This window comes from Lathyrus oleraceus, chromosome 3 (assembly GCF_024323335.1).
Source record: "Lathyrus oleraceus cultivar Zhongwan6 chromosome 3, CAAS_Psat_ZW6_1.0, whole genome shotgun sequence".
NCBI classification, from domain to species: domain Eukaryota; kingdom Viridiplantae; phylum Streptophyta; class Magnoliopsida; order Fabales; family Fabaceae; genus Lathyrus; species Lathyrus oleraceus.
Genome location: NC_066581.1, coordinates 95,329,132 through 95,352,856, shown reverse-complemented (window position 1 = coordinate 95,352,856; position 23,725 = coordinate 95,329,132). Strand labels below are relative to the sequence as shown.

Sequence of the window (23,725 nt, the reverse complement as noted above, 5' to 3'; positions counted from 1 at the left end):
CACAAGAATTTTTCGACAACCATAAGCACGGGATAATGAGGCAGGTGTCAAAATGTGGGGTACAAGGTTATTTATCAATTGAGCAATAATTTGTTGAGGTGGAAATGAAATATAGATGATTGTACGAATTGAGTTTCATAATTAGCATTTGGATGATTCATAGGTGTCAATTTAATTTCCTAATGAAAACGAACAAGTACTGTGCCACACCACATCGTCACACCTGTTTATGTTTGCGAGGGAAGTTATGTTATAGTGCCAAGTGATAGGCAGAAAATAATCATCTTGATTTGATGCCTTCATTTATGCCATGTGGAGACTAATCAGTAATCCAAATTAGTCCCAGAGATGTAGGCTCCACTAATCACTTATTGGACAATCAGTCACTATCGCTGTCGACATGATATGTGAGACACGTCATCACAAAATATTGTCACGAGTACAGTCTATAAAGTTTATTACTAGTACTAGTATAAGATTTATCAAATTTAATGTTCATTATAAACAGCTATATACTCTGATTGTAACGTGAGACCAAAGTTAGTGTTATTACTGGTACACACGATCGATAGTGCTGAGCTCATTCTAATAATTTCATTAAACAATGTTTTATTGTCTTTCAAAAGTTTACTAGCGTTTGATAGTGAAATCGTCACGATAATGCATGTTTTATATTCAAGATCTTTTGGTAATCAAACAAAACAGAATAGAATTAAAAAAACATCTCCAACAATAATAATAATAGACTAAATAGTAAAAAAGTATAACGTATAAAACTTGAGTGTTTTAATAACTTCTTTCTTAGTAAAACCATTGAATAGATTGATATTCAATGTATCTGTTTTTTCTGTGAACCACCAACAGCTAAGCTTTGATCCTTCGATTTATTGTATTTTAAGGATTGGTCTTTTCTATTAAATACTCTTGCATACTCACCGATTTGGACCCAATTCTAAAATCTATGCTAAAAATATATAACAAATATAATTTTTGTTGCCTCTATTTTCCAGCAAACAGATGTGACATTGTAACTGTATACTTTGGGACCTAGTTCATTCACCAACACGACAACATTTTCATGAACCTTATAAATGCAGAATTGACATTTTCAATGCAGTATGTTGTGCATTCACCAACAAAACACAATATTCATCAATAACCAAACAAATGAATGAACAAATTACAAGCATTCTCATTGACTGTTTCTCCACTATCTACAACCATAACATAGTAGAAAATACAAAGCATACACATAACATTTCAATTTTGCTCAACCTCTAGTTACTCACATTTTGCCTTAGCATTTTTTTTAGACAGAAAGAGCATTGCATGGTATCTACACCTAATAATAAATAAAATAACAACCTTCAATAAAGCAACAAGCAAACCATTTTATTTCACCGGCCGTCGGTCGAAGTAAAAGAATCTGCAAATCCAGTAGGTCTCGCGGGGATACTACTCTTACTGTCTTCTAAGTCCATATAACCCGTGTCTTTTCCTTCCGCCTCCTGCCAACCCTTCACCATTTGGTTAAGTGGAAGACTGTAGTCGATGCCGGAATACTCGTCGGGGTCGTCGTCAAACGGTTTCCATTTTTCAACAAGCGGTGCAAGGACGTTGACAGCATGCCCCATTTCTGGCCTCTGGTTTGGTTCTCTAGCTGTGCAGTGTCCGGCTAGCTCGGCTATAATCGAGACGCTCTCGAATGTTTCTTCGTTTATGTCGAGAGTTGGGTCAATAGCAGCCATTAGTTTATTCTTATCTGATTTTATATTCCAGAACCATGCTGCCAAGTATTGACTTTCCTCGGGTCTATCCTCATCAAGTGCCATCAGTCCAGACAACAGCTCCATTAACACAACGCCGAAACTGAAAACATCTACTTTGGTTGTGATTTTTCCTGTCACTGAATATATTTAACAAAAAAAAGAGTGAGGATTAGTAGTAAAATTCATCGTTTTCTTGATATTAGTAAATAACCTGAAAAAAATTATCACCTGCATATTCAGGAGCCAAGTATCCAAAGGTCCCAGCAAGTTTGGTCACTACGGATTTTTCGCCATTAGGAGCAAGTTTTACCAATCCAAAATCCGAGACTTTAGCTCTAAAATCATCGGCAAGTAAAATATTTGAGGACTTAAGATCCCTATGAATGAAGCTCTGATGAGCCAGAGTATGAAGATACTCCATTCCTCTAGCAACATCCAAGGCAATGTTGAGCCTCCTCTTCCACGAGAGAGGCTCGAGTCCAAGGCTTTTCCAATGGAAAAGATGCTGACTGAGAGCACCTTGTGGCATATACTCGTACACTAGAATTCTCTCGTTACCTTCGGTGGAATAACCTATAAGGGCCACTAGATGTCGATGTCGAACTTTTGACAGAACTGCAATTTCGGCTTGAAATTCATCCAATGCTTTATTGGTTATCACACCTGCTTCCATTCTTTTTACTGCAATCTTAGTCCCGTCGTCCAACTCTCCCTTATAAACAACTCCGAATCCGCCACGGCCGAGCTCATTCTCAGGGGCGAAATTCTTTGTCACGTTTCTTAGAACTTGAACCGATATCACAAGATTTCCAGCTTCAATGACATGAGACTCCCCAAACGCGCTGCTGTTTCTACTCCCAGTCCCGCTCCCTGGCAAAGTGGAAACACTTCCGTTGGTATTATTAACAATAGCTATCTTTACAGCACTGTCCGAATCAGACGGATCTCTCGGGTGAACCACGAGTGAACTTGGAGCCTGAAATCCATTCTTTGTCCTCCTAAAACAATACGCATAAAGCGGAATCAACAGAAAAGCAGCAGCCGCAACACCAGCAATGGGAGCTACAATCAAAACCAAGCTTTTCCTTTTGGACTTTTTCGTTTCAACCGAATCACCTGAACTTGAATTCGTCTCTCCCTTCGTACCTTCACCGTTATTCCCCGATCCACCCGACGGACTGTTTTTCCCCGACGAAGGACCTTCCGTTCCACCACCATTCAACAAAGAATTCCCATCAACCATAGGTTTCAATCCATTACTAAAAACCGGCAAAGGCGGAGAAATATTATTGTCACTCAGATCCAACAATTTCAGATTCATCAAACTAGTCCAATTACTAGGCACTACGCCATCGATATGATTACCCCCCAATCTGATTTCAACTAAAGAACCTAAATTCGCAACAGAAGGACTCAAAGTACCACTAAGATTAAAACGCGGCAAATCAATCATCGAAACTTTACCATCCGCATTGCATTTTATCCCCAACCATGGTCCTTCACAAGGGCTATTCCCACTCCATGAATCAACTAAATTTGAAGGATAATTCAACCCACCCAAAAACCCTAAAAGAGCCATAACTTCAAAAGAACAAGGAACACCAGTTTCATTTAAACAAAAATCATTGTTACTATAACTAACTTTCAAAGCTTTAAAATTTGGGATTGGACCCATAAACCTGTTATTATTCAAATCAAGACTATCCAACTCCATATCCCCTAAAGAACTAGGAACAAGCCCAACAAGATCATTGCCATTGAGGTTAAGTTCCTTAAGAGAAACCAAGTCTCCGATATTCTCCGGAATCGAACCCGTGAACCTGTTTCCATGAAGCCATAAACTAGTCAAGGAAACCATAGTAGCAACAACATCAATACTCCCAGAAAGTGACTCACCCTCACCCTTCTGGTTATTCAACCAAAGAGTCTGCAAACCAGAACCATTAAGACTCAACGGAATCTCACCCTTTAAACTGTTATCAGAAAGCTTCAAAAACGAAAGAGAGTTCATTTTCCCAAGAAAATCCGGCAAAGAACCAGCCAAATTACAGCTCATGCAAGAAAGATTTGTCAACTGAGGTGAATCCTGCAAAGAAGAAGGAAATTGCCAACCATTTGTAGAGACATTGAGGTTATTGTTATCCAATGCGAGAGTTTCCAAACTCGATAGCCCTTGGAAGAAATCGTTTGGGATGGAATCGAATTCGTTGTTGTCGAAGAAAGCGTATTTGAGATTTGTTAAGCCTTTTAGCGACGGTAGAGGACCGTGGAGTTTGTTGTTCTGGAGACCTATGTTGAAGAGTTCTGTGAGTTCGTTGAGGTTTTGAGGTAAGGTGCCGGAGAGATTAAGGTTTTTGGTTTGAATCTGAGTGACTCTGTCGTTTTGGCAGAAGATGAATTTCCAAGATGGAGTGGAACATGGGTCGTTGTCGGGAGATTGTGTTGGCCATTGTAGGAGTTCGGGGTTGTCGAGGTTGTTTCTAAATTGGTTGAGGAATTTGAGGTCGTTTGGGTGGGTGGTTGTGAGGACAAGAGAAGGTAGGAGGATGAGAAGGAGGAGGAGTGGTGATGTGTGGTGGTTCATGGTGGTTGTTGTGGTTGTGATAGTGGTGGTGGTTCATTTGAGAGAGTGAAGAGGAAGAGGAAGAAGAAGAAGAAGAGGAAGAAAAAGAAAGAGTGTTTGATGAAATGGGAAAGGACAAGAAGAACAACGCATTGTTGAATGTGAGAAAAAAAGAAAGATGAAAGAGAGTAAAAAATGAATGGGGTTAGGTTTTGGAGAATGAATGAAAAATTGGGTAAGGGTAATGGTGGACCTAACTAAGTTATTTACAATTGCTACTACATGTATCTATATTCTTTAACATAGGCTATTTGTTGATGTAATTATTCTATCTTCTTTCTCCACAACTATCGGATACCTTTGTGTTTGCACAACTAGTATGTATGTGAAATTGTGATACAAATTAGAAAATAAAATGAATAATTAAATCAATAGTTTATGTAAAGATGACAAATGAAAAGAAAAAAATAATAATAATAGAGATTAAGAATTAAAGAAAGGTAGTATACATAAAGTTGTTAAAAGGATATTTTCAAAAGAATGTTAAGGATATGAAAAGTATTGGTTTCAAAAGTAAAATTGTTATGCATAAAAAATTATTGAAAATACTAAACATATAAAATGAAAGTGCAGTATATTTAATAATAATTGTTTCTAATATAAAATTAATAAATTATATGAATAATATAAAAAAAAAGGAATATTGATGGCCAACACTTTTAGTGAAAATTGAGTAAACAATATTAACGGTAGAGTATAATAATAAAATATAATGTGGAAAGAGAATTGTGCAATATCGTATCATAATTGCATTTAACAGGATCATCAGTTTTTCATCCATTTTTTAAGTGTGTATTGACCCAGGACTGGAATATATAAAGAGTCACAGGGTTTAGTTGGGTGTATATATTTCTCAATTTGAAAGAGAGGCGAATTCCAATGTTGCATGTCGTCTTCCCCAAAAATGGAAAACTAACTATTTCCAGAAAATATTTGTAGGTATAGAAACTTTTCATCGACAATAAGTAGTGAATTGTACCGTGCGTTTCTTATTGAGGAAATCGTTCTATCTGTACATGCATTTTTAACCAAACTTCGTTCCGAAAGTTTAATATATGTTTTGATCATGTTGCATGTATTTTGTTTGTCGATGCAAGTCATCACCTATTAAGATCGGACATGCAGAAGATCTGAAAATCGAGAAAGACTTCGCTGAACAGTCATAACCAATTGGTGTAGATGGAAAAGAACACCGACTTGACGATAACTCACAAATGAAAAAGAACTACGGAGTCCGATGTCTCTCACATTTCAATTTCATCCGTCAATAGCAGGTAAGGAGACTTCGTATAGAATGACATAAGGTTATAAAATAGTTATATGTTATTTGTCTGCATGGTAAAGAACAAATGATATGTTGTAGCTTAAGTAAGTTTTTGAATGCATGTTTAAAAAGAAGTGATGTAGAAATATATGGTGATGATAAAAGCACCATTATCGAAAAGACTTAATAATTACTAAACAAATGAGTTTTGAAACAGATAATAGAAAAACAAATGTGCTAAGTTTTTTGTTTGTTTGTTGGGGTTAAACCAGTTCCGATGACATGTTAGTCATGCATGTAATTAATTAACGTGGTTTTTGTGATATATTTTGTGAATGCGGATTCTCAGATGGTAAGTCTAGCGAAGACTTTATGCTTCTCTCTGAAGTAGAATGCATGTGGCGTACGAGAATAAAATCGAGGAAAGTGGCAAAGAAAAATGTTTTGGTAAGTTACAATATATATTTTCATGGTTATACCTTCCTTGTGATATGGGAAATATAATAACGTAGTTTGTAATATTTGTAGCAAATCCCTCGAGATGTGATAAGGAAATGTTTGTTCACGGGACGTCGCTGGATTGACCTGCTAGATACCGACACGGGAGATTGCTACCACTGTGAAATCCATAGTACAGAAAGGAACAAATGTGGAAAAAAGTTTATCTACCATGGCTGGAACGAATTCGCCAAGAAGAGAAAGATCAAAAGAGGAGATATTTTGGCTTTCGGAATTCGTTTTCCTCTTGCGACAAGACTATTTGTGTCAGTGGTGAACCGTTAAAAATTGTATGATGTTGTGGATAGTAATGATAACATTTTGAGCTGGATGAGGATGAATTTGATAGAAGATCGTGCCATGTGTTTTGTTATGTCGGATTGGTGTGTCCATTTGAATTAGTTATTATGTATGTTTGTTATGCAGTGTAATATTTTGGTTGAACACCTAATATTCAAGTAACCATGTGAATGTACTATATAAGTTGTTAATTTTGTGGATTTTTTTATGGAAGGCCAGATTATTGTGCATTCTGCAAATGTTAGTTGAATTTTATGTCAGAGTAATATGAATCAATTGTATTGAACTTAGTTTGATGTATGCTTTATGTGTGATGGATAGATTTAGTGACAATGAAATTGATGTTATAGACCAAATTACTTATGAAGGACTGATAGTTGAGAAGATAAATCTAAAATCTGTGGTGAAACGTAATGTATAATTAAGGAAGGTGGAAAAGAAAGCATTTATAATAAAGAGGTATGTATTATTTTTTAAGTGAGTCCAACAGCCGCAACTTATGTTGAATTAAAAATATGTTTATTGTATGACATAAAACATGGTATTGGTCACAAGATATGGAAAAGGTATAATCTCAAATAAGAAATGTTGTTAAGTTATATAATGATAATATTAAATAAATGTGTTGATAAAAAATTTCCTTGAAACAGATGATGTGCTATAAATGAACAAAAGCCGTCAATGCAGGAGTAAATAACAACCATAAGGTGTGCATGTTCAACGATGTAATGCATAAAAAAATAAGGTATTAACGTAATAGATCAGGTTTATACACTAATAATAATAAGTAAAAGTGTTGATACTATAAACAAATATTTAGAAACAGCTCATGTGATATAAATCAACATAATACATCAATGCATAATTTATAAATAGCAGCCATCAAGTGTATATGTACAACCATGTAAATCATCAAAAAAATATGATATTAAATAAATAGGTCAGATTTAGAAAGTGGGTTTGGACAAAAAAACTTGAGCAACAGGATTGAATTCTTCGACAAAGCCTATAAAAGAAACCTAATGTGATAAGTTCATACAAAAACTTGTATCACGACTTATTAAAAAGACAAAAAAATATAGATTCACATTGATCAAAATGTAACAAAACCATACTGTTATTCGAGACCATTCAAATATTGTTGAATACTTCTTTGTAAACAACGTTTGTTATCGTAGATTTGAACTTGTCATTTTCATCGTGTATCAAGATTTTTATTCCTTTTTTTCTTGTCACCCTTGATAGTGCCACATTGATTTTAACATGTATGAAAATATCTCTAGGCAAGTAAAGTCCTACCGAATCTAAAGATTAACCGTGTGATTTGTTAATGTAATTATTCTATCTTCTTTCTCCACAATTCTAATTTTGTGTGTTTTTAGATATCATCATTTGTTTTGTTTTTTGAAAATATTTATGAGAAAAAGTTTAGATGAGAAAAAGTATTTTCTCCTTGAGATTTAAAAAGGAAGAGTCACCAGCAAGATCTTTATGGCAAAAGGTGAACTTATGCACAATATGAATAAACTTCTTATTAATTCAATAAACCTATATTGGTTATTTTGTTTTTAATGATAGTTGGTCCTTCTTATTAATTTTATCTATTAATGTTGATTTAATTTAGATTTATTATGTTTTCGTTTTTGCGGTGGATTGTTGCGTTGGACTAAGGATTGTTAGAAGTTGTAATTTGAAGTTCTGATTGAGATCTAGCATTCGACTAGGTCGAAGCAGTTAGTCAAAGTTGTCGTAGTCAGTTATAGTCGACAGAGTCGAATACAACAAACACTAGTGTCGAAATGTAACTTATAATTTTGGATTTTACATTTTGTGCATTTTGGGCTTTGTTCAGTTTGTACAGTTTGAGCATGGGCTTTAGTTGCCAATACAAATGACTTTGTATGATGTAAACATAACTTCACTCAATCCTAATTTTCATAATTCATTTTTCTTTCTTTTCTCTCTTCTTCTTATCTGTCTTTCATCTTTATTGAAAACATTTGTTCCAACAAATTGGTATCAAGGAGCCCAGTTACGATTCATAGGGAATCTGTAATGGAAAACGAAATAATAAAATCAATGCAATTTCCAGTGAATCTATCAGTTTTCAAAAGGGAAAACTATAAATAGTGTGTTGCGCAGATGAATGTCAAATTTTAAGATGTGTCTGAAATCGTGACTGATGGAGTACCAACATTGGAAGCGAATGTAGATGATGCTCAACAAGCTGTGCACAAGGAACAAAGAAAGAAAGATGGAAAAGGTTTGTTCTTGATTCACCAGTGTGTGAATTCTAACGTGTTTAAGAAGATTATTGAAGAAGAAACTGCAAAAGGAGCATGGGACAAGTTGAAAAGCTTGTATTACGGAGATGAAAACCGAAAAGGGTGAAATTTAAAACATTGAGAAAGAAATTCGAGATGACTCAGATGAAGGAAAATGAACCAGTCTTAGAATATCTTTCACATGTGGTGCTGCTAACAAACCAGATGAAGTCGTGTGTGAATTAATCAATGATTTATAGAAGATTGAGAAAGTGTTGAGATCTCTAACTGCAAAGTTTGATTACATTGTAGTGTCAATTAAAGAGTCCAAGAAGCTAGCTGAGATGAAGTTAGAAGAACTTCAAGCTTCATTATAGGCTCATGAGATGAGGCTTAAGTAGAGGAACTCATAAAGGAGAAGGTGGCTGAACAAGCACTTGTTGCCACAAGAAATCTATAAGGCATGTTGAAGGCGAAATCAATGAAAGTGCCTTATGGATTTAAGGTTTATACCCTACCAAAGGGTGGTTTGAAAGAAAGATGTGCCTAAGATAAGCAAGAGCTGAGAAAAACATAAGTCACCAGGAGGTGAAACCGACAGAAGGATCATGTTTGGTCGAAACCCATTCTGTCGACTGAAATGAAGATTGGGACTTAAGGAATTTTTGGTTGTGTCAAACACATAGGAGACAGGGTCGACCTAAATACCTGGGTGGGAGAAGTTTGAAATTGAAAATGACTAGCAGTTACAAGGAGAATAAGCGCCAGAATATGGAGCAGCTTGCAGAACGTGTATAGAGCAGTTTGTAGATCGTGTGGCACGACGTCTGTTATTTTTTAGAAGTTTTTGGCCTGTAGGCAATTTCTTTAGTTTATTATAAATAGGACATCCCACGAGGGGCTCGAGGTGTTCACTTTGTACCAAATCATTTGTAAAAAACTTCTTATTCCCAGCGCGAGGAAGCAAGGGGTTTTAAGAGTGCTATGTACGTGAATCACCACATTTATTTCAATGCAACTTCCTTATTTTCCAATTGTTCCCGTTTAACATTTTATTTTAATTTCATTTACTTTTGAGTTATCACTTTACGTTGTCGTCTATGCTGTCGACACTGATTCTATTACGATAATAGAATTCACCAAAAGCGCATTTGTCGTGTACGTCTTTTAAATGTTGTAGTGCTGTCGGTCACGAGTCACCCATAGGCTATAGCATCATTATCATTTCGTGTGGAAAAAACCTGTGCTTGTTCAATACTTTGTCAGGAGTCGTTCCTCACAAAGTTAATTATCTGTCGAATTGAATAAGTCACACTGTCACACTAGCACATGTCTTAGGATCAACAGGTCGATCCTGCAAGTAACCCTTAGTTTAAAGCCTAGGGAGGACCAGCGGTTGTTTACAAATTTCCACAGTAAACAAAATGGCACGCCCAATGGGACGGTGCTAGTGCAGTTACGAAATTGCATGAAACTTAGAAGTGGCAAACTATACAGTAGGCCACAAGAAACTACGAAAATGTCAAACTCCAATACAGATGAAGTGCCACAAGGGACTTTATCCACTACGGAAATAGTAATCTCACAGGTTGCCACTTTGCCGCCGATGACAAGTGCAACCTCAACGATGTCGACTACGGGTGCGGTTGGAGCGTCAATTCCTTTACCTCCACCGGGAGGTTCAGGATCAACGATAACGACGTTCAGACCTTATGTGCCTCGCTTTGGCACCACAGATCCTCTTTATGGAATGTCGTATTCCTTAATGCCAGGATATCAGTCGACATCAAGTGCAACATTGTTTTCAGACAACGCTCAAAATACTAATCCCTCCTTGCAAGGATCAGCGCAAGGGGGCAATGTTCAGAATAGGAATAATACTCAGAATAGAACCATGCCACTGTCGAACACTTCAATAGCGGTGTTGAGGCAGCAAATGGACGATAGTAACCATGAGTTGGTTAATATGTTAACTAATCAAATGGGTACAGTTTTTAATCCTGTGATACAGGTGTCATACCCCAAAATTTGCCCGTTGATATTACAAGGCATCTTTCAAGGCGTTCCGACTTATTCCGCAAGGCACTGATCTTAAAGGAACAAAAGCCCAGCTCACAACGGACCCAATCCAGAAGGGGCCCAAACCAGCTTGCTCGCTAGGCGAGCAACTCCTTCGCCTAGCGAAGCTTGCGATTACCAGAATGGTTGGGCTTCCTTCTGAGCCCATTAGGTCATAAACTGCATGCTCGCTAGGCGAGCGAATCCTTCGCCTAGCGAACCTTCGCTACAGACTCGCCTAGCGAAGCTGGCGAATATTATAATTTTCGGGCTTCAGTCTGAGCCCATTAGGTCATCACTACCACTATAAATACCAGCTCTTCAGCCACGAAAATGGACAGAGGAAAACGGAGAGACCAAAACGGACAGAGAAGGACAGAAACCCTGCTAACCCGGAGAATTCAGAGTAAGGAAACCCTGAAGGCAGCTCGTCCGCACCGAAGCTACCGCCGCCCTACTCAAGCCGACATCCAGAGTGATCAGTCCCTTTCAACATTGCAATCCAACATCGCAATTGCACACAGGTTTGCGTATCACCACTGTTTTGCGTTTCCAATCGATATTCTTTACATACATGATGCATTACGATTAAAGTTTTGATATGTAATTTGATTTCATATGTGAATCTAAATATGTCTGAATATCCTGTATAATTGTCTATGCTATGCCTGTAATCCAATGCCATGAAAGTTCAGGTTTCCGGCGATCATGCTGCCATCAAATCCAAAACCCGTGGCCACTCGCTAGCACATCGCTAAGCGAGCCTGCAGCGAGCATTCGCTGAGCCTTCGCTAGGCGAGGCAGGAGCGAACGAAGCAGTGGCTGTTTTGTTTCTTTGCTGCGGTGCCTTATGTTTGTCCGATCAATATTCATGATGATTCTGCATTATTTGGTCTGATTTAGGGTCTGTTATGTTGTGGTGCAATTTCAATTGTATTTTACCTCGATACTCTAACCCGTGTGTTGAATTGTGCAAAGGCTACATATTCTCGAAGAAACGGCTGGCCAGGTGTTCCACCTTATGTGTGGGATACCCTTATGGAAATTCACTCTGGATTACTCAATTAATTTTAATATAGTACTTTTAATGTATCATTGTTAATGTATTGATCTTAATGTGGAGATTTACCTAATTAACTTTAAAATATGGACTTTAAATAAATGATATCGGACCTCTCTTTTGTGACCCCACGATTACGGTATTACGGTCATGTCCCGCGAATATGGGGATACCCTTAGCAAAGACCCTTCGGTTAAATCATCATAAAATAAATCATGGTCCCTCGGACGTTGCCTTCGAAAATATGATTTTGTCCCTCGATGACCCTTCGGTGTAGCCTACGGTTAAATGATGATAGTCCCTTCGAATGCTAAGGTATCCTCACGACTGTTGCCTTCAATGACCAATTGATGACTCCTCGATGACCCTGTAACATCCAAAGGATAAAACTACTTACTTCTCAATAGTAAGGACAGTTTTACCCTCCTAAGGAAAGGAAATTCCCGGAAAGATCTCGGACAGGTATAACCCTTAATTGCTCATTCATAACCTAAAGAATACTTTTCACACCTCACACATTTCAAACATCCTTTTTGGAAAATCACCACTTAGCATACATCCGTACTAGGATCACTGCCGAGTTATATTTTTCTAAATAACTTTCAAAATTAAACGAGATAACCACTTTGTATACATTCATACAAGAATCATTACAAAGTTAAATTCTCTTTTTCAAACATTTCCTCCACCTTTCTCAGACACTATTTTCTTTTGCAAACTAAAAAAAAACATAAATGATTGAGCAATTAAGAGCCCATGGATAACCATGGATACAAAGGGTGCTAACCCCTTCCCTTTGTATAATGTACCTCCCGAACCCAAAATCTAATTGAGGTCTTTCCTGTTCTTTTCCACCTTTCCTTATTGGATAAAAGAAAAGTCGGTGGCGACTCTTGCTAACCGCGACATTGCGATTAAAAAACACAAAAAAGTCAGTTCACCGTATGACAGAACTGGCGACTCTGCTGGGGACCACAAAGAGAAGTTATCTTAAAAAACAAGATCATTTATTTACTTTTGAGGGTTTGCTTGGGTATCCTATGCTTGAGTGAAAGATCCTACACCCGGATCTAGTGTACCTTAGGTAAGTAGCAATAGATCATCGCGACTATCCGGCGTATACTGGAATGGTTAAAATGATGGCTACGGTTAATGTTACACTTTGGTTGTCCTGATGTTCCTCATGTTACTTGAGGAAAAATTTGGCTTCCGCGTGGTGTCATCAAAGCATTAACCAGACCTTTAGAACCCTAATTGACTCATCCTGGCCATTAGAAAGTAGTGAGATAACTGATTTCGGTTCCGACTGAGGTTGGTTGATACTCGATACTACACTCTTTGAGATTGGACTTTAGGGAAGCTTCGGTCAACCACTTGATGTTGCACTGAAGTGGACTTAAAGGAAGGTCAATGATTTGAGATCCTTCTAGAACCCGGTTACTATTCTAGGACAGGTTGAACCAACCAAACTTCAGTGGGGAGGGTACTTACCTATGGAACTCATGCAAGCCTTAAAACCTAGGAATGATTGTTGTGTGACTTGCTTGTGCTTGTTATTTACATAACATCATAACATCATAGCATCATAACATCATTGTACTAACCATTTCAAGGACTTAGGAATTTAGCTTTGCTCTGTTGCACAGGTTATGGCTTCCAGGAAGACTATCCGGATCAATCTTGTAGCAATCTCTCCTCAACTCAAGGATTTGGTGTCAGAACTTCCCGATCATGCTCAGTTCAACAAGAGACATGGTTCTCTTCTCACTCTAGTTACCACTGGTTTCAAAGAAGATATGATGAGAGTCCTATTCCAGTTCTTCGACCCTAAACATCATTGCTTTACTTTCCCAGACTATCAGTTGGTACCCACATTAGAAGAATTCTCCAAGCTGCTTGGGATACCTGTTCTTGATCAAATACCTTTCAGTGGTTTAGAAAGGATGCCAAAGTCTGAAGAAGTTGCCGCAGCTTTACACATGACAAAGCCCGACATTGAAACTAATTGGGTAACGAGAAGTGGAGTTAAGGGTTTACTTGCCAAGTTTCTGATAAATAAGGCCCGAGAATTCTTAAAAGTTATGAATGTCCGTGCTTTCGAAGACATCCTGGCATTGCTAATCTATGGCTTGGTGTTATTCCCTAATCCGGACCAATTCATAGACATGAATGCTATTAAGATATTTCTCACTCATAACCCTGTGCCTACCTTGCTTGGAGATGTTTTGCATTCCCTTCACACTCGTACTATGAAGAGGCAAGGGACTCTCATGTGCTGCGTACCTTTGTTGTCTAGGTGGTTTATTTCACACCTTCCTCAAGCGGTCTTGAAGGAGGATCAAAATTTGAAATGGTCTCAAAGGATAATGGCACTCTCCCATTCAGACATCCGGTGGTGTTCTAACCTCAGAGAAAATGTTATCATCATCGACCGTTGTGGAGAATTCCCTAATGTACCACTCATGGGGATAAGAGGAGGTATTACTTATAATCCTGCCTTAGCCCTACGTCAGTTTGGGTATGCTCGAAGAGATGGGCCACATGAAATGATTATCCAAGGTATAGTGTTTGACTATGACAATGACTCTCAAGGTCTCCGTCAAAGGTTTATACGAGCTTGGGGCATGGTGAAAAGAAGCACTTTAGGACAGAAAAATTCTATTCCTAAGGAGCCTTATCTCAGATGGGTACGCGCCAGAGCTCGTGAACTGGTCATGCCATATCTTGCAGTCGGACCATCGATTGTTGAATCAGAGGTCGAAGGAGGTACTTCCCAGATCATTTCTTACCCAGATATGCCTACCGATGTTGAGGAATTGAAAAGATCCTGGACCCAGTTGAGAGAGGAGAGAGATACTTTCGAAGCTCGGTTCAATGCGGAAAGGAAGAAAGTATTAGAGCTCACCAGCCAGCTTAATGAGGAACGAAGACTCAATGCATATCTTCGCCCAAAAAGAAGTCGCCCCTGGGAGACTTGAGCTTTCATTATTATTCCTTTTGTAATGAACATTGATCAAAAAAATTTAGCAATAAAAATTTCTCTCTTGTTGGTGATTTACGCAAAGTTAAATTCCAAAAGTCCTTGAAAACATTTCATACATTGCATCGCATAACATAACATTGCATAACAGGTATTCTAAAGGACCATATTCTCACGGTCTGCCTCTTACACAGAAAAATGGATCTCGAACAAACCGTCAAAGATCTCCAGACTCAGAATGCTCAATTCAAGGAGATGATGCTAAGCTTATCCAAGGGGCAGGAGGAACTGAAGACTCTTTTGGTCGAAAAGAAGAAAGACAAGAAAGCTGTGAGTTTCATTAACCCGGGAAGAAGGCGTAAAGGACAGGCTACGGGAATCAAATTTGGAATCCCGAATGGCCCAGAAGAGGGGGCGGAGAATGATTCAGAGGAAGAGAATGCCGATTTCTCCAACCCTGAGGATGACGATGAAGAGTATGAAAATGAACAGTACTCTCCAAGAGATGATAAGTACAGATTGCTGGAAGAACGCATGCTAGCCATGGAGGGTCAGAAGGCACCTGGTCTGGATTTCGAAAGTTTGGGGCTGGTCTCCGATGTGACCATTCCTCGCAAATTCAAAATCCCCACTTTCACTAAGTACGATGGTGCGTCCTGTCCTCAGATGCATCTAAGGGCTTATGTGAGAAAGATTCAGCCGCATACCACTGATAGGAAGTTATGGATCCATTTCTTCCAAGAGAGCCTGTCTGGCACACAGTTGGAATGGTATTATCAGCTCGAGAGCTCTGACATCCGCACCTGGACTGATTTAGCGACAACTTTCTATAAGCAGTACCAGTATAATTCTGAGCTAGCGCCTACTCAGTTACAGTTACAGAATATGGCTATGGGATCTAAAGAAAGCTTCAAAGAGTATGCTCAGAAATGGAGAGATTTGACCGGCAGGGTCAAACCCCCTATGACTGACCGAGAATTAGTAGACCTGTTCATGGGTACCCTGACTGGCCCATTCTACAGCCACCTACTGGGGAGTTCTTCATCAAGTTTCACTGAACTTATACTGACAGGTGAACGGGTGGAGAGCGGCATTCGAAGTGGAAAGATACAGGCAGCTACCTCTACAAGCAGCAAAAAGTCTTACCATGGGAAGAATGAATCGAATGCTGTGTATGGTCAAAAGAATCATAATAAGAAAAATGGTGACCACGCCGTTGGAGCAGTGACAATCGCAGCCCCGCCAGCTCAAAACTTCCAGCAAAGACAAGACAGACCAAGAAGGCAGTTTACCAAGCTCAATATGACTTTAGCACAAGCACTGCAAAGTATGCTAAAGGCAAACTTAATCACTCTCAGAGGTCCTCCTGCGAATGTCAACACTGCTTCGCCTCGTTATAATCCCAATGCCAGGTGTGCATATCACTCCGATAGCCCCGGGCATGATACAAACGACTGTTGGTTGTTGAAGAACAAAATTCAGGATATGATCGACGCTGGGGAAATTGAATTCGAGCCTCCGGAGACTCCTAATGTCATCACTGCCCCTATGCCTAATCATGACAAGGCTGTTAATGCTCTCGATGACGATTCTCTCATCACTACTGTAGCGGACTTAACATCTTCTCTCCTGATCATCAAGAAGAAGTTGTTGCAAGCTGGTTTATTTCCAGGTTGTGCGGAAAATTGCGATCTCTGTCTATTCCGACCCGATGGTTGCCTGAAATTGGGGAATGGTGTTCAACGGCTGATGGACGATCGTACAATTCTCTTTGAAAGGGTTCCTAAGGCGGAAAACCCTATGGAAGAAATATCTGTGATTGCAAGGTCCAAGGTTCCAGTGAAGATTACTGCTCCCAGAGTACCTGTGAAGATTATTGCTGAGCCCAAGGTAGCCCCCCTAATCATTACCGCACCTGGCCCAGTACCGTATTCTTCAAGTAAAGCCATTCCGTGGAATTATGGAGGCGATGTCTACATCCATGGCGTAAAGCAAGTTGGTGATTCTGTTAATCCTAATGACATTGTTGGGACTAGTAAAGTCACTCGAAGCGGAAGGATCTTCTCTCCAGAAATCTCACCTCCAGTTCCTGAAAACCGAGGAAAGGAACCAGTCAATCCTTCTCAGTCAGAGATACCGATCGAAGCTACTACTGAGGACGTTGCCAAACGAGAGATGGAAGAAGTGCTGAAAATCATCCGCAAGAGCGATTTCGATGTGGTAGAACAGTTAGGGCATACTCCTTCTAAAATCTCGATGTTGTCCTTGTTGTTATCTTCTGAATCTCATGCCAATGCCTTGATAAAATTCTTGAAGACTGCCCATGTACCTCAGGAGACCTCCGTCGATCAGTTTGAAAACTATGTTGCTAATCTGACTGTTGACAATGGGCTAGGCTTTTCCGATGCTGACCTGACACCAGCGGAAAAGAATCACAATAAAGCTCTGCATATCTCCATTGAGTGTAAAGGGATCACCTTGTCTCATGTGTTGATCGATAATGGCTCTTCTTTGAACGTGCTACCAAAAGCCGTGCTCGATAAACTTGACTGTAAAAGCCTTGAACTGAAACCTAGCGACATTGTGGTGCGTGCTTACGATGGTGCGAAGAGTGTTGTCCATGGTGAAGTGGTTCTCCCTATCAAGATAGGACCTCAGGTTTTCGACACTACCTTGCACGTAATGAACATTCGCCCCGCTTATTCCTGCTTGCTGGGTCGCCCTTGGATTCATGGGGCAGGTGCCATAGCTTCGTCTCTCCATCAAAAGCTGAGATATCCAATAGAGGGTAAGATTGTCACTGTGTGTGGGGAAGAAGAATACATTGTCAGTAGTGTGCACACCTTCAGATACGTTGAGATGGATGGTGAATTCTTCGAGACTCCGTCTCAATCATTTGAAGTGGTTCCTCCGCCCAGTCCTGTCCTTAAGCCAACTCCCTTTGTGCCCGAGGTTGTTAGAGCTCCTCCTGCCATGGTTTCCCTGAAGGACGCTCAAGCTGTGGTTGAAGATAGTGGCTGTACTGGCTGGGGTCAACTGATCAACATACCCTACAAGTCTGATAAATCTGGTCTGGGATTTAGCTCTGAAAAGATGGTCAAAGATCAAATCAATGCTGTAAAAGATGCTGACAGTGATTGCGACCTGGATAGCTGGATCTACCCAACAATTGGTGACGGACCCAATAATTGGAAGGCTGAAGACACTATCCCAATTTCCTTTAGTCAGGAGTAATTGTTATTGTCCATTTAGTACTGCAAATTTTTAATTTTTCAATTGAACTTCTTAAAGCATTGTGTCTATGCCCGGGGCACAATAGCTAATTTGTTAAGGGTTTGTCATTTCATAAGCATATTTACATTCAATAAATCAATGGACTTTTTCGCATTCAAATATTGCGCTCTTTATCTTTCCTGTCGTCTTTCAAACAAGCTATGCTTTCTTACACACACTCACGTAACGAATTGCAGATCCGTATCCACTCTGGATCCTATGGATAATAATTCCGCTACTGTTCATTATGACTTTGAAAATCCGATCTACCAAGCCGAAGATGGAAGTGAGGAAGATTGTGAAGTACCTGGAGAGCTTGCCAGACTGTTACTGCAAGAGGAAAGGACTATACAGCCGCATGAAGAGTCACTCGAAATCGTAAATCTAGGTACTGAAGTGGACAGAAAAGAAGTCAAAATAGGAGCAGGTTTGGAAAACAGTGTTAAAGAAAGATTGATTCAGATGTTACATGATTATGTAGAGGTTTTCGCTTGGTCTTATGAAGACATGCCCGGATTGGATACTGGTATAGTGGTGCATCGGTTGCCGATGAAGGAAGATTGTCGTCCTGTTAAGCAGAAGGTTCGCCGCATGCGTCCTGAAATGTCTGAGAAAATCAAAGCTGAGGTTATGAAACAATTCAATGCCGGTTTTCTAGCCGTTACTTCTTATCCTCAATGGGTTGCTAATGTGGTACCAGTGCCGAAGAAGGATGGTAAGGTACGAATGTGCGTAGATTACAGAGATTTGAATAAAGCGAGTCCCAAAGATGACTTTCCACTCCCGCACATTGATGTTCTGGTGGAGAATACCGCTCAACACAAAGTATTCTCCTTCATGGATGGATTCTCGGGTTATAACCAGATTAAGATGGCACCTGAGGACATGGAGAAAACTACGTTTGTGACGCAATGGGGCACTTTCTGTTACAAAGTAATGCCATTCGGTTTGAAGAACGCCGGGGCAACGTACCAGCATGCTATGGTGGTTTTGTTCCATGATATGATTCATCATGAAATAGAAGTATACGTGGATGACATGATAGCCAGATCTCATACTGAAAAAGAACATCTCGATCATTTATACAAACTGTTCGAGAGGTTGAAGAAGTACAAGTTGAGATTGAATCCGAACAAATGCATCTTTGGAGTAAGATCCGGTAAACTCTTGGGCTTTATTGTCAGTGGTAAAGGAATTGAGGTTGACCCGGCTAAAGTGAGAGCTATTCAAGAAATGCCAGTTCCCCGTACGGAGAAAGAAGTCAGAGGTTTCTTGGGACGCTTGAACTACATTGCCCGATTTATCTCCCATTTGACCGCTACCTGCAAACCCATCTTCAAATTACTGAGGAAGAATCAAGAGATGATGTGGAATGACGAATGTCAAGAGGCTTTTGACAAAATCAAGAAATATCTCCAGGAACCTCCAATTCTGATACCACCAGTTGAAGGAAGACCTCTTATCATGTATCTGACCGTGTTAGAAAGTTCAATGGGGTGCGTGTTGGGGCAACATGACGAGTCTGGTCGAAAAGAGCATGCCATATACTACCTGAGCAAAAAGTTTACCGACTGTGAAACAAGATACTCACTGCTCGAGAGAACTTGCTGTGCTTTGGCCTGGGCTGCTCGCCGACTAAGACAGTATATGTTGAATCATACCACTTTGTTGATTTCTAGGATGGATCCCATCAAATACATGTTCGAGAGACCTTCCCTCTCCGGAAGAATAGCGAGATGGCAGATGATCTTAACGGAGTACGACATCCAGTATACTACTCAGAAAGCAATCAAAGGAAGCGTGCTAGCCGATCATTTGGCTCATCAAGCAGTGGATGATTACCAATCTATGAATTTTGAGTTCCCAGATGAGGATGTCATGCTTGTTACTGATGATGAAAAACCTAAACCGGATGAAGGACCCGAACTGGGATCCCGATGGACTATGGTTTTTGATGGATCTTCCAATGCATTGGGCCATGGTGTTGGTGTTGTAATCATTTCCCCCGGAGGTTACCATACACCTTTCACTGCTAGACTGTGTTTTCATTGTACCAATAATATGGCTGAGTATGAAGCATGTATTTTGGGACTCAAAGCTGCTATAGATCGGCGAATCAAGTTTTTGAGAGTGTACGGAGATTCGGCCTTGGTAATCAGTCAGATCAAAGGAGAATGGGATACTAAACATCCAAATCTCATCCCTTATCGAGAGCGGGTAATGACATTAATTCCATACTTTGAAGAGATTACATTTGAACATATTCCACGAGAGGAGAATCAGTTGGCAGACGCATTAGCTACCATGTCATCTATGTTCAGAGTCAGATGGGATAGTGAAGCCCCTAGGATCACTATTGAACGGTTGGATGAACCAGCACACTGTTATGAACTTCACACTGAGAGGGTACAGGGGAAACCTTGGTTCCACGACGTAAAAAGATATTTAGAAGCTCAGGAATACCCTGAAGGGGCATCCATCAATGACAGAAAATTCCTGAGGAAGTTCTCCGCTAAATTCTTTCTGAGTAATGGAGTGTTATACAAACGTAATCATGATTCGACTCTGCTTCGCTGTGTGGATAGAAAGGAAGCAGAAAGGATTATGGAAGACATGCATGACGGTATTTTTGGGACTCATTCTAATGGACATACAATGGCCAAGAAGATTCTGAGATCAGGGTATTATTGGTCTACCATGGAAGCTGATTGCCACCATCACTCCAGAACCTGTCACAAGTGTCAGATCTATGCGGACAAAGTACATGTGCCTCCTGCTCCATTGAACGTGTTGACAGCACCTTGGCCCTTTGCAATGTGGGGCATCAATATGGTTGGAGAGATTAAACCTACGGCTTCTAATGGACATCGCTTCATTCTCGTCGCTATTGATTACTTTACGAAGTGGGTAGAGGCAGCCTCATTCGCTTCTGTCACCAAGAATGTGGTGGCACGGTTCATCAAGAATAGCCTTATTTGTCGATACGGCATCCCTGAAAGAATTATCACTGACAATGGTACTAATTTGAACAACAAGATGATTACTGAACTCTGCACGTAGTTCAAAATTAAACACCATAACTCTTCTCCGTACCGGCCAAAGATGAATGGCGCTGTAGAGGCTGCTAATAAGAACATCAAGAAGATCATACAAAAGATGACAGTAACATACAAAGACTGGCATGAGATGTTACCGTTTGCTCTCCATGGTTATCGCACTTCAGTACGCACTTCGACAGGGGCAACTCCTTTCTCTTTAGTCTACGGAACGGAAGCCGTTTTACCAGTGGAAGTTCAGATTCCCTCTCTAAGGATCATGAAAGAGGCGGGTTTAGGCGAGGATGAATGGATTCAGACTCGGCTCGATCAGATAAATTTGATTGATGAGAAGAGACTTGCGGCTGTTTGTCACGGGCAGATATATCAGAAGCGCGTGACCCAGGCATTTAACAAAAGAGTCAAGAGACAGGTGTATCAAATTGGCGACTTGGTGATCAAGCGTATCATTCTACCGCAAGGGGATCCCAGAGGTAAGTGGACTCCCACATACGAAGGGCCATTTGTGGTTAAGAAGGTATTCCCCGGTGGAGCCATGATACTTGCTACAATGGATGGCGAAGACTTCCCGCATCCTGTGAACGCGGACATAGTTAAAAAATACTACGCATAAAAGAGACCCGCTAGGTCGACGTATCTAGGCAAAAGTAAGGGCATCCCGGCGAACCAAAAGGGTTCGGGCAAAAATTAGGGATAAACATATACAAATGTACACCCGGCAAGTCGAAAACCTGAAAAGGCGGCTTGGGCAAAAAAGGGTATCCCGATGGACTGAAAACCTGAAAAGGCGGTCCAAGCAAAAATTAGGGATTAAAGCGTATGACTACATCCCGTTCTATGTCAGCTTCAACCAAGTTCAAGGGACTGAACAAGCCAATCACCTCTATCCGACAGCAAGAGACGAGATGCTTGAAGACATAATGACAGTGGTGAAATTAGAATCGATAGGATTTTCTCCTGCATAGCTTTCTCTCTGTTTTCCTAGCAATGTCCTCTTACTAGGATGTCTGTCTCCTTGTACATAAATTGCCTCTTTGTAGGCCCTCTTTCAAAATCAATCCAATTTTATTTCCAAAAAGATGCTTTTGTTTTACTTCCTCCGTTTTGATTGCATAAACGTCCATTGATTTAATTTGAATTGATTTATGCATTTGAATATGACTAATGTTTATAAAAATACATGCCTAAAATAGAAATAGCAATTACTACGAGACTTCAGGACCAAGGAGAAGGTGTAACCACGCTTTCCAATGAGTCCATCGCTAATTCTGTTCCCCAACAAGAACCAGCTGTTTCCCAGAAGAAATTGGCAAAACCGGACGAATTGGTCACCTCTTCTATCCCCAGCCAGGCTCTGTCAAATGTTTCTACCATCAGACAGAAGTCAAATGCCCCAGCTGAGACAGGGTCATCAATACCAATACCTCCGACCAGAAGAGGAGATTTATTTCCCCAGTAGAGTTCCCTGGAAGAATGTTCAGACGCATAGTGCATTCATTACATCATTTCATATTACATGCCTGCATACAATGCTCACATTTACTTCATTCTGCATCATATACTTCACATCATTTCATAGCATGTATATACATACGCATGCATATAACAGTTATATCTCATGCATCATGACATTGCATGAAACTAACTTTATTTTTCAGGCTAATTATCCTCCTGATCACATTCAAGATTCGAATACAGCTCTCAGATATAATCCATCTGACGAACGTTCTGACATCCTCCCAATGGTGGCATCTCTAAGCCCACCCCAGATATTCACTGCAAATACAACAAATATTATCAGATACAGCCTAACGTACGGTTCATTCTGATTCAGCCCAACATATGACTCTTTCAGCTCAGATACGGTCTAACGTACGATCCATTCTGACTTTCAACAACTCAAATACGGTCTAACGTACGACCCATTTGGATACTCAAATCCTCAGATACTGCCTAGCGTACGGTACATTCCGGGGTGTAGTCTAGCGTACGACTACTTTCTTCTTCAGATACAGCCTAACGTACGGCTCATTCTGCAACTCCAATACGGTCTAACGTACGACCCATTTGGATACTCAAATCCTCAGATGCTGCCTAGCGTACGGTACATTCCGGGGTGTAGTCTAGCGTACGACTACTTTCTTCTTCAGATACAGCCTAACGTACGGCTCATTCTGCAACTCCAATACGGTCTAACGTACGACCCATTTGGACCTTCAGCTCAGATACGATCTAACGTACGATCCATTCTGACTTTCAGCAACTCCAATACGGTCTAACATACGACCCATTTGGATACTCAAATCCTCAGATGCTGCCTAGCGTACGGTACATTCCGGGGTGTAGTCTAGCGTACGACTACTTTCTTCTTCAGATACAGCCTAACGTACGGCTCATTCTGCAACTCCAATACGGTCTAACGTACGACCCATTTGGACCTTCAACTCAGATACGATCTAGCGTACGATCCCTTCTGATCTTTCATCCCCAGCAAAGCCATCCGCCTAGTGAACAACTCACTCTGGTATTCAGACACGATCTAACATACGATCCATTCTGAGCCCTTATCCCCAGCAGTAT

The 23,725-nt window shown here is 40.1% G+C and overlaps 1 protein-coding gene across 1 annotated transcript; it reads right to left on the bottom strand.

The window, feature by feature from the left end:
* Nucleotides 1–1,168: 1,168 nt before the first annotated feature.
* Nucleotides 1,169–4,592, bottom strand: LOC127125574 (receptor protein kinase TMK1). Its single transcript, XM_051054352.1, has 2 exons — nucleotides 1,998–4,592; nucleotides 1,169–1,906 (listed from the first exon to the last, which is right to left on the bottom strand). The coding sequence occupies exons 1-2, from the start codon at nucleotides 4,351–4,353 to the stop codon at nucleotides 1,398–1,400; spliced, it is 2,865 nt and encodes a 954-aa protein (XP_050910309.1). The 5' UTR covers nucleotides 4,354–4,592; the 3' UTR covers nucleotides 1,169–1,397.
* Nucleotides 4,593–23,725: the final 19,133 nt, after the last annotated feature.

Coding starts and splice junctions, on each gene's coding strand:
- LOC127125574 (XM_051054352.1), bottom strand. CDS start 4,353: ATGAACCACCACACATCACCACTCCTCCTCCTTCTCATCCTCCTACCT. Junction 1,907..1,997: donor CTTGGCTCCTGAATATGCAG/GTGATAATTTTT, acceptor AAATATATTCAG/TGACAGGAAAAATCACAACC.